Source organism: Lepisosteus platostomus, chromosome 12, assembly GCF_059453375.1.
Source record: "Lepisosteus platostomus isolate fLepPlt1 chromosome 12, fLepPlt1.hap1, whole genome shotgun sequence".
NCBI lineage: Eukaryota > Metazoa > Chordata > Actinopteri > Semionotiformes > Lepisosteidae > Lepisosteus > Lepisosteus platostomus.
Window position 1 is genome coordinate 43,098,419 of NC_142622.1, and position 16,822 is coordinate 43,115,240.

Genomic DNA, 16,822 nt, shown 5'->3' on the forward strand with positions numbered 1-16,822 from the left:
AAAATGGTGTTGACTGTTGAATCGTGTGTGCAGACGGCATCACCTTCACAATAAACGGTTTCTGCTCACGTTGTTATGAGCTGTGTAACATTCTGTTCTTTTGCCAGCCTTCAAAAATTTGCTTCATGTTCTTTTATTTTACAGGTTTTTTTGATCATTTAAAAAAGTGAATTCATTGTTTAAATGTGATGTTTAAAATGCTGTTTATGCTTGGCAGAATGTGTGAGTCAACAGTTTCTGCTTCATGTTTGTTAATAATGGATTCCGTTTGGTAGGCAAATCAACATATTTTGTTATTATATTCCACTATAAACCTTTGTTTTGGACTCTACCTACATAGTTTCAAATTATATTTTATTACCGTTTTACAATTAGAGTTCCCCAGTGGTTCTCTTGCCAAACATTATTGTATTAAAATCATTTTTACATTTTTCATTTCGCACTGCCATAATGAGGCTTTGCACGGTTCATGATATGAGTACAGAATGTCTGTTCGTTATTTTCTTATCAATGGTAAGCCTGAAGGTATATTATTCACATATTCTCCTAAAAAAGATAGGCCAAGCAAAAATCAGAACTCCTGGGAGGTACTGCATAATAAATAACTTCCCACATAATGGGTCTTGCCTGTAAACATCCTGTAGCTATTATTAATCTCCAAGAACTAAAAAAGACCACAGTTTTACATGCCTCTGACTTGAACGTTTTCATAATGCAGTACAAAAGCGCTGTGCTTACAAAGGTAGCCCAGTGTATTTAATATAACTTTCTCCTAATCATCTTCAAGCAGAGTCAGCTGACGAAAAAGCTTTGAAATCTGAGGTATTCCTCGAGGCTTTACTGACACCAACTTCCAAATAGCGCTGTTTTATTTTTAAATCCGTTACGATCGCCGTTTAGCTGGCAGTTCTGTGCTGTATCATTCACAGAGCGGGTTAACGAGTAAGTGGCTTAACCAAGTGGGCTGCTCAAGACGCCTGCACAGGTGAAAGGTGAAAGAGTTGGGTGGTAAATGGTTTCCCATCTGTCTCTCTCCCGCAGAAGTGGAGCCCCCCACCCCAGAGAACTCGGTGCTCACGGTCATCCTCGTGACTCTCGTGCCGCTGCTGGTCCTGACCGTTGTGGTCATCACCGTCTTCTACTGGTACCGGGTGTGCCGGTCCCGGGCCCTCGGCGAGAAGTGGGACGGCAAGAAGCCGAAGCCCCGCAAGATGCCGCCGCTGGACTGCAGCGAAGCCTGCGCCATCATGATCGACGACGACCGCTCGGACAGCAGCTCCACGCACGCCAACAACCTCAACCACAACACCGAGCTGCTGCCCATCGAGCTGGACACGCAGGCGGGCAAGGGGCGCTTCGCCGAGGTCTACAGGGCCAAGCTGAAGCAGAACGCCTCGGCGCAGTTCGAGACGGTGGCCGTGAAGATCTTCCCCGACGAGGAGTACGCCTCCTGGAAGAACGAGAAGGACATCTTCTCCGACATCAACCTGAAGCACGAGAACGTCCTGCACTTCCTGACCGCCGAGGAGCGCAAAGCTGAGAAACAGTACTGGCTCATCACCGCCTTCCACCCCAAGGGGAACCTGCAGGAGTACCTCACCAGGCACATCATCAGCTGGGAAGACCTCTGGCTCCTGGGGGGATCCCTGGCCCGGGGGGTGGCCCACCTGCACAGCGATCACACCCCATGTGGCCGCCCGAAGGTGCCCATTGTCCACAGAGACTTGAAGAGCTCGAACATCCTGGTCAAGAACGACCTGACCTGCTGCCTCTGTGACTTCGGCCTGGGCCTCAGGCTCGACCCCTCGCTGTCCGTGGACGACCTGGCCAACAGCGGACAGGTGAGGTTTTACTGCGTCGGACGGCTCGGCTGTTCTGCGGCCTCTTCTTCTAGCACGGGTGCGAGTAGGTATCGTCAGGTGCTAGAAGCAAGGCACTTCGTATACCCAAGGACTTGGAAGAATTCCAGAGCTCGAAAATTAAATACACATTTACATCTGGAATGACGTGATGCTGAGACGGAAAACTGATTTGTGTTTGAAACTGGTTCTGTATTTAAAGGAGTGTTATCGCAATGCTGAGGAGAAGGCTGAGATCATTTCTTATTTTAGCAGTGTTTTACACTTTGAGTTTACCAAAATACGATATGTTATTATATGTTTGGGTGCTGATTAGTTTGAAGTCTAATCGTTGAAGTTGGTCAGGCTGTGTCCACAGGGATTTAATTTGTTGGTTACCGTGTCTTTAAAAAAGCTTATGTAGTATTCTGCATGCACACACTAGCTTATCGTTACTTATAATGTTGTTGAAACATGCATCATAAACTAGTTCACTCAGCATTCTGTTAATGAGTACTCTGTAGCTTTGAAGCATGTTAACTCATTTTGCGCAATCTAGCAGTTACAAAACAGGTTTCAAGGATGGTCCTGAGTAAGAGTGAAACTTTCTTTTTTCTAGACTTTTTAATGCGTTTGTCATATGTATAGATCTTAACTTCTCTATGGTATACTTGTAAAGTCAAATATAATCCCTTCAGTCTGATAAATCCAAATGCTTGACAGTAACACCCATCATAGTACCAATCATTAGCAAGGCCTCTCTTTAATTATGCACCCAGTTAAATGCTCTTCATTACTGAACCCTTTTTGAAATTGTTTTTTAAAGATTACATGGCTACATAACCACATAAAAAGCAATACGGTATTCACTGAATCATGCTGCAGTTTAGGCTACCATATAGGATAAAAAATAATGATTACTTCAAACAGAGTGAACTGTCACCACATGATAGCATTAAGTCAATATGTCAGTCAGGTTTTCATCCAAGCTGCTGAACTTCCAATTCTGAACAGCAAGGGCTTGCTGTAAGCAGGCATTTCTGACTAAAGGTTATTGTCGTCTGAAATACGTCAATGGGACAGTTTGGTTATGAGTCGATACCTTATCTTCCCATGTAATAAACCACTCTCGCCACAGTCGATCTGCCACCTCCCTCTTTTAACACAGCAAAGTTGTTTTTGATTTTAAGCTCCGTACGAGCCTCTGCCCACACCAGGACAGGGCAGGCTGAAAATGAACGGGCGGAGGGCCTCCGTTCTGATAAGTCAAGTACAAGAGATTTGACGTGGAAACAGCTTGCCTTTGTTTTAAAAAAATCTGGAAGAAGCTGGAGGATCTAGCTATCACCAGAGAGGGATTATAAGAACATGAGAAAGCTTACAAAACAACAGGAGCGCGTTTGGAACATCTGGCTCGTTGTGAGAGTAGCTAATTGATCCCAGGATCTGAGGCAGCTGTCCCTTTAAAGAAATCCAGGGCTCGGGCTTCAGCAACATGGCTGGAAAGCTTGGTCTGTACTTCCACAACCCTAAGGTTCACCTCATCGCACATCGACCATGTGAACCTGAAGTCTTAGTATTTATTCTGCGTTCGTAGTCAGTGGCTAGGCTAGGCGTTTCAGTACTGCTTCTGTCCACAGAAACAGCCCTCCTAACACACCGAAACTCGCCCGCTCTGTGTAGCAGGCAGGGGTGTCCCTGTCATGCCGTGCATCTCCAGCTCATGTGATGGTAAAAAAAAAGCACCTTTTGTTTTTGAGCTGACTCGGCAGTGATTTCCCTGGGTCTGATGTAAGTGGCATCCGGCATCGGAATCCCACAGCTCTGCCCACACAGCTCTGTATCTTCCGCAAATAAAAACCTTTGAGGCGCTCATTAGGTGTAGTGGTAATATTTTCTCAAACAAGAAAAATGAACCTGCTGTGGTGACATTTAATAGTACTATCCTTAGAATACATACCTAAATAAACACGTACAGTAAATGGAGTCAACCAAGTTACAGCCCTGAGGATATCGCCACAAAGACCTGTTTCCTCATCGATCAGCTGAAAGATATCTACCAAAGACAAATCAGCTTTCACTACTGTGTCTGTTTGATGCTCAGACTATGCATTTTAAATTTGCACACATTTAAATCTTGCTTTGAAACACTTTCCTCCAGAATAGATCTGTTTTATGTATTAAATGGAGAGGTACAGTACGGTAAAATACTGCTTCCAGCTTTTCCAAAAAAGCACCTTGATTGCCAGGTATGATCCGAGCCCAAACAGAATCAACTGTTCATGTTTCAATTCGATTTGGAGATGAGCAAAACCTGCACTTAAAAACGATGTTTTAAATAAGGTATCGTTGTGTTCATTCAACAGGTGGGCACAGCCAGATATATGGCCCCAGAAGTGCTGGAGTCCAGGATAAATTTAGAAAACATAGAGTCTTTTAAACAGACAGACGTCTACTCAATGGCTCTTGTCCTGTGGGAGATGACCTCTCGCTGCAATGCCATCGGAGGTAAGGCCTGAATGGATATTTCTGCTTTGCTGCCTCACTGTGCTGGGGCCCTGGGTTGAATTTGGGACCTCGTGGTTTTTTGTGTGAACTTGGTGTGTTCTCCCTGTGTTTGCATGCTACCGTTTGCGCCCACAGTCTCAAAGACAGACTGGTAGCTGAGTTGGCTTCTGGGAGAAGTGGTCCTGGTGTGAGTGTGTGTATCTGTGTCTGTGTGTGTCCTGCGATGGGCTGTGTGTGTCCCATCCAGAGTGGACCCTGCTTTGCTTTAGTGCTTTTATCACACTTTGCTTTTCACTACATTGAAACAAAAGTTTGAATTTAAAGATCTGCTATTCTAGAAGAATTAAATATATAATATTATTCTTAAAATTTAAAATCTGCTTTTATTTCTGATTTGCCCTAACTGCGTTGTATTTTAGCTTCTGTAGCTTTTTCTGTCACTTGCAGTAAATATGTGCTGCTTTTTTTTTTCAAATAAAGGAATAGTGCAGATAGGTTCCTCCCACACAACCAATTTCTCTTGCCCAGTGAGCACATTGTTATATTTCCGTTTTGTTTTCTTATTATACAGGGCCTTTCACTCCTGAAGCCTTCTCTATTATGCTAAATTTGCTGCACTTCTTTAAAAAGGAAAATTTTGTTAAAAGCAAAAATCAAAACGAGAGCAATTTGTCATTGCTGCCGTTCTTGCCAAGCAAAACGTCATATAACACAAAACAATGTCAATGATTGTGTTTATTGCATTGTTATGATTTTTAGGACATCACAAAATTTAAATTGGTCAGACGTTTAAGTGATTAAGGAGCATAAACACGTTTTATTTTCTGTTGTTCCTCTTTTTGTGGCTTTGTTTGTGGAGTACTTGGCATCAGTATTGTGAACGAGCAGTATATGAAGTCTTCAGAACGTCTTTGTTAATTACAGCAGTTGGCTGGAGAATTGTCGACCTCATGATTGAGCTTTATGGTTATACAGTTCCAGGATGCGCTCAGATAGTTGCTGGTGAAACAAAGCCATGTTTGGTCGGCCACACATGACATTTTAAAAAATAGATTCTTTTGGACTGTTGAGTATCCTAAAACCTTAAGGCAGTTAAATGTTGGACATACATGTCCTCATGCACGAAATATAGAAAAGGTCTGTGAGCAGAAGTACAAGGTTCTGGACAATGTGGCTGTCCTGGGAGCACTTTCTTGCACACTGTAATTTAGTGCACACACAAATTAGGATCATACTGTAGGTACCTGGAACCCAAGGGCAGCAATAGTAATTTAATGTGTTACACAGTACGTAACCATCCAGTTGAGCCAATGATGCACTGGCGGAGGATTATTTGAAGTTTGATGTCCTCATTATGTTATATATTTTATTAGGTATTTTCTGGTCAAATATTAGGGTCAAAATAAATTTGAATACACCTCTCAGGCGTGTAAGCTTACACTGCCGTTGTGAAAAAAAAACACTTGGGTGTTCAGAGTTCTCTGACCCATGATGTGGCAAGTAGTGTAGAGTTAAAGTCATTTTAAACATGCCAGCTATTCAGAGGTGTCGAGCAGGGGCAGGTGTTGAGGATTTGGCTGAAAAAGCAGTGGAATCCAATTTTCCAGATATCACTTTTTACATCGGTGATGTTGATGGGGGAAAAACTGAAGTAATTTGCCAATTTCTCACAAAAATCTGTACATAATTTAATTAGATACCCTATCTTACTAAAAGTAAATGGTCTGCAAGCAAATATGCAGTCTTTTGCAACAAATGAAAACACAAATCTAGAAAAATTGTCAGTTTATATTAATTTTACAGACATTTCAATGTATACATATACAGTATTATGATTCATAGGAGAAATGTCCAAAATTGAACCAAACCTTCTCCTTCTTACATATTCTGGAGTAATATTTTAAAACAGTGGACACTTTGTTGCTATTTCCATGTGCAGGAAGCAATTATGAAAGTACTGATTTTTAGGTTGCAAATTCATAAAGATTTAACAGACTATTATAATTCTCACCCAACAAAAGCAATTCCGTCTCAGGCTTCCTGAGGAAGAGGTCAAATGTTTTGTAGGGGAGCTTTGTCAAAATGTGCAGTTTTAATATGTTAAGGAATAGCCAGCAGAAATCAGTTTGGAAATGTCTCGTTTTGATAACTGTGCATCTTGTGGTCCTGTGGCAGAGAGAGTAGATTATTCTGAGAAGATACCTTGAAGTCTCATCTTCAGAGACACATAACTTCTGTAGTAGTAAATCACTATTGTCCAAAGTAATGAATTTCAGTTATGGTGTGTACGTACATTGGCCCAGCACGAGAGAGCTGGGGTATAACTGGTTTACAGCACGAAAGAGGTAACTGTTCAGACAAGAATTGGTGCACAGCTGGAATAATTTATACAGTACAGTACATTTCAGTTTAGTCTAGTCTCAGGAACTTGGCCTTCCTGATGATGTACTGTACATGCATCACTTTGAAAACTCCACATGCATTTACAGGAATTGCTGCTTTCTGGAAGTTAAAAGTCACATATAGTTAAGTAACCTATGTTTTAACTTGATTTTTTTACAGTTTCTTTCTGTACATTGTGTAAAACGTTCCTACAACAGGTTTAAGCCTGGGGTTACTATGGATTGCACATCAGGGTTTAATTTAATCCTCTGTGATTTTGTTTTTCTTCTATCAAAGCTGAAATAGGAATGAAAGAATGTGCAATATGTTAAATGCTAATGACTATGTGCAATTGCTTCTACTTAGACGTCGTTGCTTAAATTCATCTTTAGCATAATGTGGTGCAGATTGTATTTTTCCAAAGTCCTTAGAAACAGACCAAGGCTTTGTTACAGAAACTATTTTATAGTATAAAAGACATGAATACACTCACTGTCCAAAATATTAGAAATATCCCTGGGCTAAATATTCCGGTCCAAATATTAGAATGCCAGTACATTTCTAGTGTGGATATCTTAAGGAGCACAAGACACCATTAATCGTATCACAGCTTCGGTCGGAAACAGTACTGCATGACGAATTGGACCCTAATGGTTTGGACTGTGCGAATTTCAGAACACATACCGCCATATCTTATTTAAGCTGTCCCACCATGTCAAGCAGTAGGTGCTTCTAATATTTTGGCCAGTGAGTACTATTACTGTACTTGGTTCCGTAGGCATAAGACGATACCATTGCATGCCCTTTAAAACTCTTGGAAGCTCACACCTCAGTTAATTTTAATCTCTTTCCAACACTGGTCCCAGAGTCAGGACTGCTAAAAAAATTAGCTTTCCTCCTTTTCACTACGCTGGGTTGTGGTCTCTTCTCTTTCCGTGCCACTGCTATTACAGGTTCTGCCTGAAGGATGGGACTTAAGATCCCCATCCCCTCTCTCCTCTGCCCGGCTCACAAACACTTTTGGTCAAAGAGATCTTACTGAGCTTTCACTCTATCCTGTGGAGTAATTCGTATTTCTGTTATTACCGTGTCTTGCACTTTGGGAACAATCTACAACGTGATCGTAAATCAGGCACTTTTCAACTACAGCTCAGCTCGTTGCATTGAGCAGAAATTATGCTCTTATGCTTGACTTCTCTGTCCTGTTTGCTGTTTTTCTTGCTATTCGATGATTCTCATAGGGGGAATTTACTTTATAGAGGGAATTTCAATAACATAGCACATATGGGAGCATACAGCGCGATTCGGGGCTGCCTGTAGATTTTCTTGGTTCCACCCTGCTTTCCACTAACTCCTCATATGTACAAAACATTAAGTGCCAGACAGACCTGCAGCGGTCTTAGTGTTCGGTTTTGGATGTCAGCGTTAAAAAAGGAAACATGCATCTCTGCGAGCCTCCTCTGTCGGGAAAATGCACAGAATTGAAGTCTGCCCATTACAGTTCAAATCGGACTTCAAAAGTCCGTATAAGAATGTGCTTTTTATCCAAAAGTGAAGTGTGGGTAGGAGCATCTAGTTTCGTAATTCACCTCCTATATAATTTGAGTGTCCGGAATTAGACTTGGTGGAGTTTGGAAGATCACTTAACTATGCTGACTGCCTGCCAGCACTGGAATTCTTTTTCTGGAACATTTTCAGCAGCTGTGCACCAGATGTCAGCTTTGGCGTAGGAGCTGTTTGTCACTCAGAGCTCTAACAATCTGTATGACGCCAATAACGTAGTGCAAAACAAGTGTAATTCCGTTGACAGCTTTCTCCAGGAAAATCAGAAGCATCTGTGTACGGAACCATAAGGCGGATTTTTTTCCTACCCTAGCCTTTAAAAAGGTCCTATTTTGGATGTTTCTCTGTTGCTGTGTTTTCATGGAGAATTGCTGAGGACTAGGGAGGCTTGGTTAGATTGCATGTTTCTGGGAAAGAGATGTGGTTCAGCAGGGTTTCCTAATTTTACTTCCAGACTTTAAGTGGAACTGTTTTTTGGGGCTTGGTATAACCCCCAAACCCCCAGCCCAACTAGAACACAAACTTGGACTTTTGGACTTTTTTCCCCCTTGTGTTAAAAAGATGTGGAAGCAGCACAGGAAGAGGCGTAAAGTAGTTGACTGCTGTTGTACCTTTTCCCTCAGATTGCTTCAGTAAAACACCCCGCTGTATAAATGTGAGTCACTTTGGGTAAAAGAAGGAGCCAAATAAACAGTCATAATGATTATGACAAAGATGGGGGTGTACATCAATCATGTGCCAAAGGAGAAGGAAGAGATGTATTAGTAAAGGGCTTTAAGATTTTTGTTGTCAATCTACGTATTTAAACATGGAAATCAAGGGAAAGTGACTGGAAATTACTTTTCAGGAGGGGTCTTTCTAGTGTAACTCTTGTTAAGAAGAGGAAAAGCTTGATGAAAAGGTGGTCCAGTATTATCACAGTGTTACAAATACAGGGTTACGAAAATAGAAAAATAATCAATGATTAAAAAATATAACCCCCAAATTGTAAAGATATGCCAAAAATATACCTGAACAGTGGGTGTAATTAGAGGCACCTGAGTTTCTTTGATCTCTGGCACAGCTGTGGTTTAAAGAATAATAAATCATGCACACTGGGTTAAACACATATTAACCCAAAAGGAATAGTGTGAGGAGTATGCTGCAGACAATCAAATTCAAATATCAATCGTGTTACACAGTGGAATAGGGATGAAGTTGTTATTGTGGGAGATTTTAATTTACCTCACTTAGATTGTGGAAAACCCAAAAGGCCATTTCACTGAAACTGAAATGTAGAGACACTACTTGTGTTCATCCAGTGTTTGCAAACATATATGTTTTGAAACTGTGAAGAGTCCAAAACAAGGTTTTATGATTTCAGAAAAGAAGAGTATGAAGGAATGAGACAGAGTGTAAAATAGGATAGAATCAATAGTGAATAGCAACATTTTTAAGCTATTCTGCTTGAAGCAGAATAAAAACAGTTTCATCCCCAAATTAATTTTGTATCAACAACTACAAGACAGTAGCCCAAATGCCTAAATAAATCATGAAAAAATAATAATGCACAAGACAGCATTTAATAAAATGATTAAAATAGAACAGTTAAAGAAATTGAGTACAGTGAATTGTTAGCAAAAATAAAATGCCACTGGTGCATATAGACTGGCATGTTTAAAGAATAGAAACTTAAGGTGGATCTGTTTTTTTTATTGTTTTAAACAGAGGAAATACAGTTGTCAAAAACAGGAAATGTCACATTGTGAAGCCAGCTGCTGTGCACGGTGTATGTCATGGCCCCTGTTTCCTGTCCTCATTGATTTTGTACAGTAGTTTAAGTGGGCCATCACAGGCTTCACAATTCCCTGAGCTTATCAGTATGATATACGGCCAGTCTTAGGAAGTCACAACTGCTGTGATTTTTTTTTACAGTGGCTAATTTCACCAGTTGCAAGCAGATTGCAGTTGTTTCTTTCCTTTTTGCTGTCAGTCCGCTTGGAAGGTGAGAACTGAAGTATAGGTGACACTCAGCTGGACTTGATTTGTTCAGTCTAACAGTGGAGGCAGTTAGTACTGATCAAGCCAGAATCAGCGTATTTATCCCCCCTGTGAACTTTGTTCATGTTTTTTGGGTCTATCATGCTAGTATTGTATATTTCACCAGAACTGTATGACAGTAGAGTGGTCCAAGTATAATCTACAACACTAGCAAGGAAGAAAAACATCCAAAGGAGATTGAGAGCACAAGAAAGCGTACCGTACACATCTCCACATGTGTCTTATTGACGACATATTTGGATTAAGCCACTTCCTGAAACATCCCAGTGATCCCACCTGCCATGATGGTTCTCGCAGATGAACCTGCCCTGTTTCTGATCTTGCTGAGAACGAACCTGTCCAGTTTCTGATCTTGCTGAGAACGAACCTGTCCAGTTTCTGATCTTGCTGAGAACGAACCTGTCCAGTTTCTGACCTTGCTGAGAACGAACCTGTCCAGTTTCTGATCTGGCTGCGAATGAACCTCCCTTGTTTCTGACGTGGCTGCGAATGAACCTCCCTTGTTTCTGATCTTGCTGAGAACGAACCTGTCCAGTTTCTGATCTTGCTGAGAACGAACCTGTCCAGTTTCTGATCTTGCTGAGAACGAACCTGTCCAGTTTCTGACGTGGCTGCGAATGAACCTCCCTTGTTTCTGACGTGGCTGCGAATGAACCTCCCTTGTTTCTGATCTGGCTGCGAATGAACCTCCCTTGTTTCTGATCTGGCTGCGAATGAACCTCCCTTGTTTCTGATCTGGCTGCGAATGAACCTCCCTTGTTTCTGATCTTGCTGAGAACGAACCTGTCCAGTTTCTGACGCGGCTGCGAATGAACCTCCCTTGTTTCTGATCTTGCTGAGAACGAACCTGTCCAGTTTCTGACCTTGCTGAGAACGAACCTGTCCAGTTTCTGACGTGGCTGAGAACGAACCTGTCCAGTTTCTGACGTGGCTGCGAATGAACCTCCCTTGTTTCTGACGCGGCTGCGAATGAACCTCCCTTGTTTCTGATCTTGCTGAGAACGAACCTGTCCAGTTTCTGACCTTGCTGAGAACGAACCTGTCCAGTTTCTGACGTGGCTGCGAACAAACCTCCCTTGTTTCTGATCTGGCTGCGAATGAACCTCCCTTGTTTCTGACGCGGCTGCGAATGAACCTCCCTTGTTTCTGATCTTGCTGAGAACGAACCTGTCCAGTTTCTGACCTTGCTGAGAACGAACCTGTCCAGTTTCTGACGTGGCTGCGAATGAACCTCCCTTGTTTCTGACGCGGCTGCGAATGAACCTCCCTTGTTTCTGATCTTGCTTCGCAGAGGTAAAGGAGTATGAGCCTCCGTTTGGCTCCAAGGTGCGGGAGCACCCCTGCGTGGAAAGCATGAAAGACAACGTCCTGCGTGACAGAGGCCGCCCAGAGATCCCCAGCGGCTGGCTGAACCACCAGGTGAGATTCTGGGCCTGGCAAAGATGGCGAACCAGGCCCCTGCATCAGCCAGGTCACAGTACTCCTCTGTTGCATTGTTATGGCAACAAAACGACATGCTTCATTACCAGGCCGAAAATGTGAATTGAAACATGTATGCAATGATCTTAATGATCGTTGTTACTAATTATTTTTATTCCTATTACAACCGATAATAGTATCGATTAGAAAAACATTTCTTTTTTGGCTCTTCATGCATTGCCATTCCAGTATGTACAGTACGATGGGGCTCACGGGGGTACTCCCTTCTCTTCCTGTGCAGGGCGTGCAGCTGGTGTGTGCCACCATCAACGAGTGCTGGGACCACGACCCAGAGGCTCGTCTGACTGCCCAGTGTGTCGCCGAGCGCTTCACCGAGATGGACCACATGGACAAACTGTCCGGGAGGAGCTGCTCCGAGGAGAAAATCCCAGAGGACTGTTCCGTGAGCGACGGGAAGTAGGAGCTCCAAACGGGTCAGCCTCGTCGGGGGGGCTGGTGGAAATTTAAGAGGGAATACAAAGGTCCAATGAAGCAGCTCAGCTTGGGACTTCAGGCTTCATTTCTGGGGGAAAACCGGAATCTTCCTGTCCCGCTTCCTGGTTTTCTGAAGCTGTGGTGTGTAGCCAGGGCAGCTGTGTCATTCTGTTGAGGTAATCGGGAAGGAAGGAACTTACAAAAATGGGAGATCTTCATTTATTTTTTTGTAACCATCGGCGCTCTCCGAAAAGGAGCAGAACATTTGCAGGACTAAAGAAATAAGCTTTCATTATAACCTTTGACGTTTGCACTTTATAAATGCATATCCATACCAGATTATGTTTTATATTCATTATAAGAATATATGTTATGTATTAAGGGTTACCTTTACCACTTCAGGAACATCCAACACAAGCAGATAAGGTATGTCACTCTTCTGCTGTTGATAACCTTGCCCTTTTCTAATAGGGCATTTTTATAGCATCATAATCGTGGTAATATAGGGAAGAATATATTTTTTTAAATGTGCTCTTTAGCGATGCCTGATCTGCTTAAAAGGAAGTCGTACCAGGAAGAAATTGTCTTTTTGATCTAAGAAGACTGTTTTTGGCTTGCTTGGTGAAGATCGGGCACATGCAAGTAAGAACAACAGACATCCCGAAGAAAACAAACTGTGCAATCCAACACCAAAAAGGGAAAGGAAGAATCCTTCACAAAATATTGTGAACTGAAATGCAAACTTGTTTAAGAGGATTAGCCATATCTGATAAATATTTTCTAATTAACACCTGTATGTTACTCTGGGTATTATTGTGAAAAGAAGATATATTGACTTTTCAGCTTTTCCATCCACTGTGTATGCAAGATCATGTTTTAACTGAGAAAGTGATTAAAACATTTCAGTATTTACTCCAAAATCAAGCATTAGTCTATTGCTTTTTTTAGCTAATATGTTTTTGCTATTTTATTTTATATGGAGTTTATAGCAGAGTTCTGGGAGGAAGCTTAGATCCTCCCCTATGTATATTTTGTGGATTTCCCGCTGCACATCTCTCTCACACCCCTTTTTACCACCCCATCCACACCCTTGTAGCAGCTCCCTGGCTCATTCCTCATGAAACTAAAGGGGGTTTCACTCAGCCTCATCCTTAAGGTCAGGGTGCCATTCTCGCAGTTTGGCTAGTTCTGCCACCCCTGACCTTTACCATATGGTTGTCTTGTTGGTTTGTCTCCAGCTCCATAGAGCTTTTATGTGGAGAGGTGCCTGTTGTTAATCTCAAATCTACCTGCACATGATTTCAATATGTGTCTCCTGCTCCTGGTTCTCGTGTTCAGGGCGAGGAAGTAGTTAATTTATCATTTTGGTCATAAGCATTCTGGCTGCCCTTTTACCCTTTTCCCTCTTTGCCTGGACAATCAGATGGATATAAAGAAGTCTGTATCCTTTTCCAAAAGTTGTCTCCTCTTGTTAAGCACAATCATTTGATAAGTTGTGGTGTATGTTCGCATGCAAAAGCTTTCCTTTATCAACCTGGGATCCGATTTCCCCATCTTTATGGTCAATCCTCGATATGGTTCAGAAACTTGTTTTCCCTTCTGTTGCTGTGATTCAGCTCCCATTTCCAATCCCCGTTCCTAAACACAATTTCCTTAATTCTGCTTCACCTACTGAAATTTATTTTTACCCTATAAAATTGAGCTCCAAGTCAAACCAGAACTGTGTGGTAGTAACACCTAAACGTGTGTGCATTTCTCTCTGCATCTCTGTGCACTCTGCAACTAGTTTCAGTTTCCAAACGAAGATTTTCCAGTGTTCATGACAACAGCCCACGGAGAATGTGCTGTGTGATTCATGACGCGTTTCATGCAGTACTCTGCTCTGACTTCCGCCCAGATCAGGACTGAGAACTGGGCTTCAGAAAAGACATGGAAATACATTTGTGACCTTCCAAGACCCTTTCTTTTGTCAGTCCTAGGCATGAGTGACCTTTTGTGATATTTCAACTACTCATTACGGCAGAAGAGGATATTCTGTAGAATGGAAAAGTACTGACCAGGTCAAGGGGAATTTCAGACTGACAAAAACTGAAGGCAGAGAGGAGATCAGTCAAATGTAATGGAAGATTACCCTCTACTGTAAATATGTGTCGTTTAAAAATGTAACCATTTTCACCTCTTTTCCAAGAAAAGTGATTTTTCCCAATAGAAACTGGTAGACTGAGTACATAACCTCTGCTCTTAGGCTGTAGTTAATCCTTACACTTTTGCCCCCTAAAACCCATGAGAAACTTAAGTTTTTGCCAAAACTGTGATTGCAGAAGTGAACTCAGATTGAACTACAAGCTTTTTTTCTCATGCTGACAGTTCAATTGCAATATTCCCATTGCGTATAGGCGAGTTCAGGAATATAAACTTCTCGACGGTGGGTTGAGTTATCCAAAAATGTGAACAGATGAAGCTCAGACACTTGAAATGAAAGGTAATGTTGAAAATAAACAGGTATTAACAGCTTCTGTACTGTAAAGGCGAAGCAGAAGTATAGCACTACACATGGAAAATACTGAATCAAGAAAGATTTGTACATTAGCCCCCAAAAAATGTTTGCAGCCATTACTAAATATTGGTATTCATGTCAAGTACTGTATTACCAAAACTGGCAAACCTATCTTGTCCTTTAAATGCTCTTTGTATTTTTCAGGCATCAGTAAATGAAGGGAAGAATCCTTTGTGAAGGGTTATACCGTGCAGATTATGACAAAAACAACTGCAGCCAAAATCTAATTTTAAAATAAAGTTAAAGCACCCATTTTTAGTGCATAAAACCAGGAAGAGAAACAGTACATTTCAGGATTGATGTTCTCCCTGTCTGAAAACAGATGTGAAATTTATACTGTGTCACCTAATGAGAAAATATGGTTCAGACATTCCAGGACAGACAGTGGATTTCGGCCCAGTTGCAGTGATGCAGAACTGAACGGGAAAAACTTGGCCCTTGCAGCTCGTTTCTTTACTCCAGTCCTGTTTGAAGCGGTTTTCCTGTTATCAACACAGGCTTGCGCAGTGGAGTAGCGAGAATCTGTACGGGACCTGTGGTCTCCACGGTTTGTGAGGCCATATCACTGCTTTCTCTCAGGCTAGGTCTAGTGGGCCCAGTTCATTCACTACTGTCATGATCGGCATGATCGGTTCTTGCACATGTAACTGACAGCTTTCTTCTTGTATCGTATCTTCAAAATACCTTACTCTGAAGCAGCTGTCAGTTACATGAGCAAGAACGTGCAATGTAAATGATACTTCCACTAGCAGCAGTTGTAGAGCAAATGCCCTCCATCAATTGTATCCTGTTTTAAATAAAAAATAACCTCATGGGCTGTGCTGTCCAGTTCTCTTCCATGTTAAGAAAGTGACTATTTGCTGGAGTTTGTGCGTCACTACCCTTGTGGACTGTGAAGATAACGATTCAACTACGCAGCTCGTTGAAATTGTCCAGATCTGCTGTGGGTAGATTACTAGTTTCATCCATCTTACCTCTGTCCTGTACGCTCTCACCAAGGGCTGTGATGGACATTAGATACAGTACAGACATCCTGGTCGTGCTCTCAACTAAGACCCACAGACGTTCAGGTGTTTTTTGTGTACAGGTCAGCCTACCACCAGAGGGCGCCAAATAAAAAGAAATTCAGATCAAGAGGAGAGCTTTATAGGAGTGCTCTCAGCCAAACTTTCCTCTGCCATTTGCACAGTACGACAGACACCTCTATTGAACGATCTTGGTTTCTTTAGACTTGTGTGTAAAAGTCGTTTTATACTAAAAAGGACCAGAAATAATGAACAAAGACCAGAAGTACGGTAAAAAAATGCTGGCATGTCAAACTTATCTAAAGCTTCGTTCCATAAGCTCTTGGGTATATGGAAGAGAAATTATAGAAGCTAACAGAACTCTGTGATAAACTGCCGTAGGCCACCTATGGGTTTTGTAAATCAACACAAGTTTAAAAAAAAGGTTTACAGAGATACAGTTTTCTGTCTTGCTTGCTTTCTTTTCAAAATGTGTATTTAATTCAGCTTTTTACTGAATCACATTGGAGAGGAATGGTGTCTCACAGCTCTGCAGACTTGGGCATCTGTGTTTATGTGGGGTTTCACCAGAGACCTCTGTTTTTGATTGGCTGTCCTAGATGATCTTTTTCTCTGTGCTCCCATGGCGGACTGGTGTTACATCACACTCATGGGTAGGGCTGTCATGTGCTCTCTGTCTTACCTAGTGCCTTGTTTGTTCAAGACAGGTTGATATTACACAATATTATGGGTTTGCTGATAATAGATGGCTGAATCGGATAAGATTTGTTATACTTTTGAATGTTTTTAAGTTTCTGTGATAGTTCAATTATGCAGTCAGGGAATAATCAAGTATCGATATGCCAGAGCCATGAAATCAAGATTATTGTCACAGCACTGCCCTGGCCAGTCGGAGAAGGTGTGGTCCTCTCTGTGTTCCAGGTGCTCAGACACATCCAGCCCTGCTACTGCTGCCATGTCCTGTGTCCAGTCGATCAAAGTTCCCCTGCATAACA

General features: G+C 42.0%; 1 protein-coding gene and 1 long non-coding RNA gene across 3 annotated transcripts in view; one reads left to right on the top strand and one right to left on the bottom strand.

Annotated features, from left to right (window-relative positions):
- Nucleotides 1–13,165, top strand: part of tgfbr2b (transforming growth factor beta receptor 2b) — a 29,221-nt gene extending 16,056 nt beyond the window's left edge. For both annotated transcript variants that reach the window (XM_088602087.1, XM_088602086.1), the window contains exons 4-7: nt 1,042–1,841; nt 4,205–4,346; nt 11,623–11,750; nt 12,052–13,165. In XM_088602087.1, coding sequence (XP_088458213.1) covers nt 1,042–1,841; nt 4,205–4,346; nt 11,623–11,750; nt 12,052–12,231 — 1,250 coding nt within the window. In that variant the 3' untranslated portion in view covers nt 12,232–13,165. The remainder of the gene's footprint in view (nt 1–1,041; nt 1,842–4,204; nt 4,347–11,622; nt 11,751–12,051) is intronic.
- On the bottom strand, nt 9,963–11,671 carry LOC148651575 (uncharacterized). Its single transcript, XR_015925775.1, has 2 exons — nt 11,563–11,671; nt 9,963–11,082 (listed from the first exon to the last, which is right to left on the bottom strand). It is a non-coding gene; the product is annotated as an uncharacterized LOC148651575 (long non-coding RNA).
- Nucleotides 13,166–16,822: the final 3,657 nt, after the last annotated feature.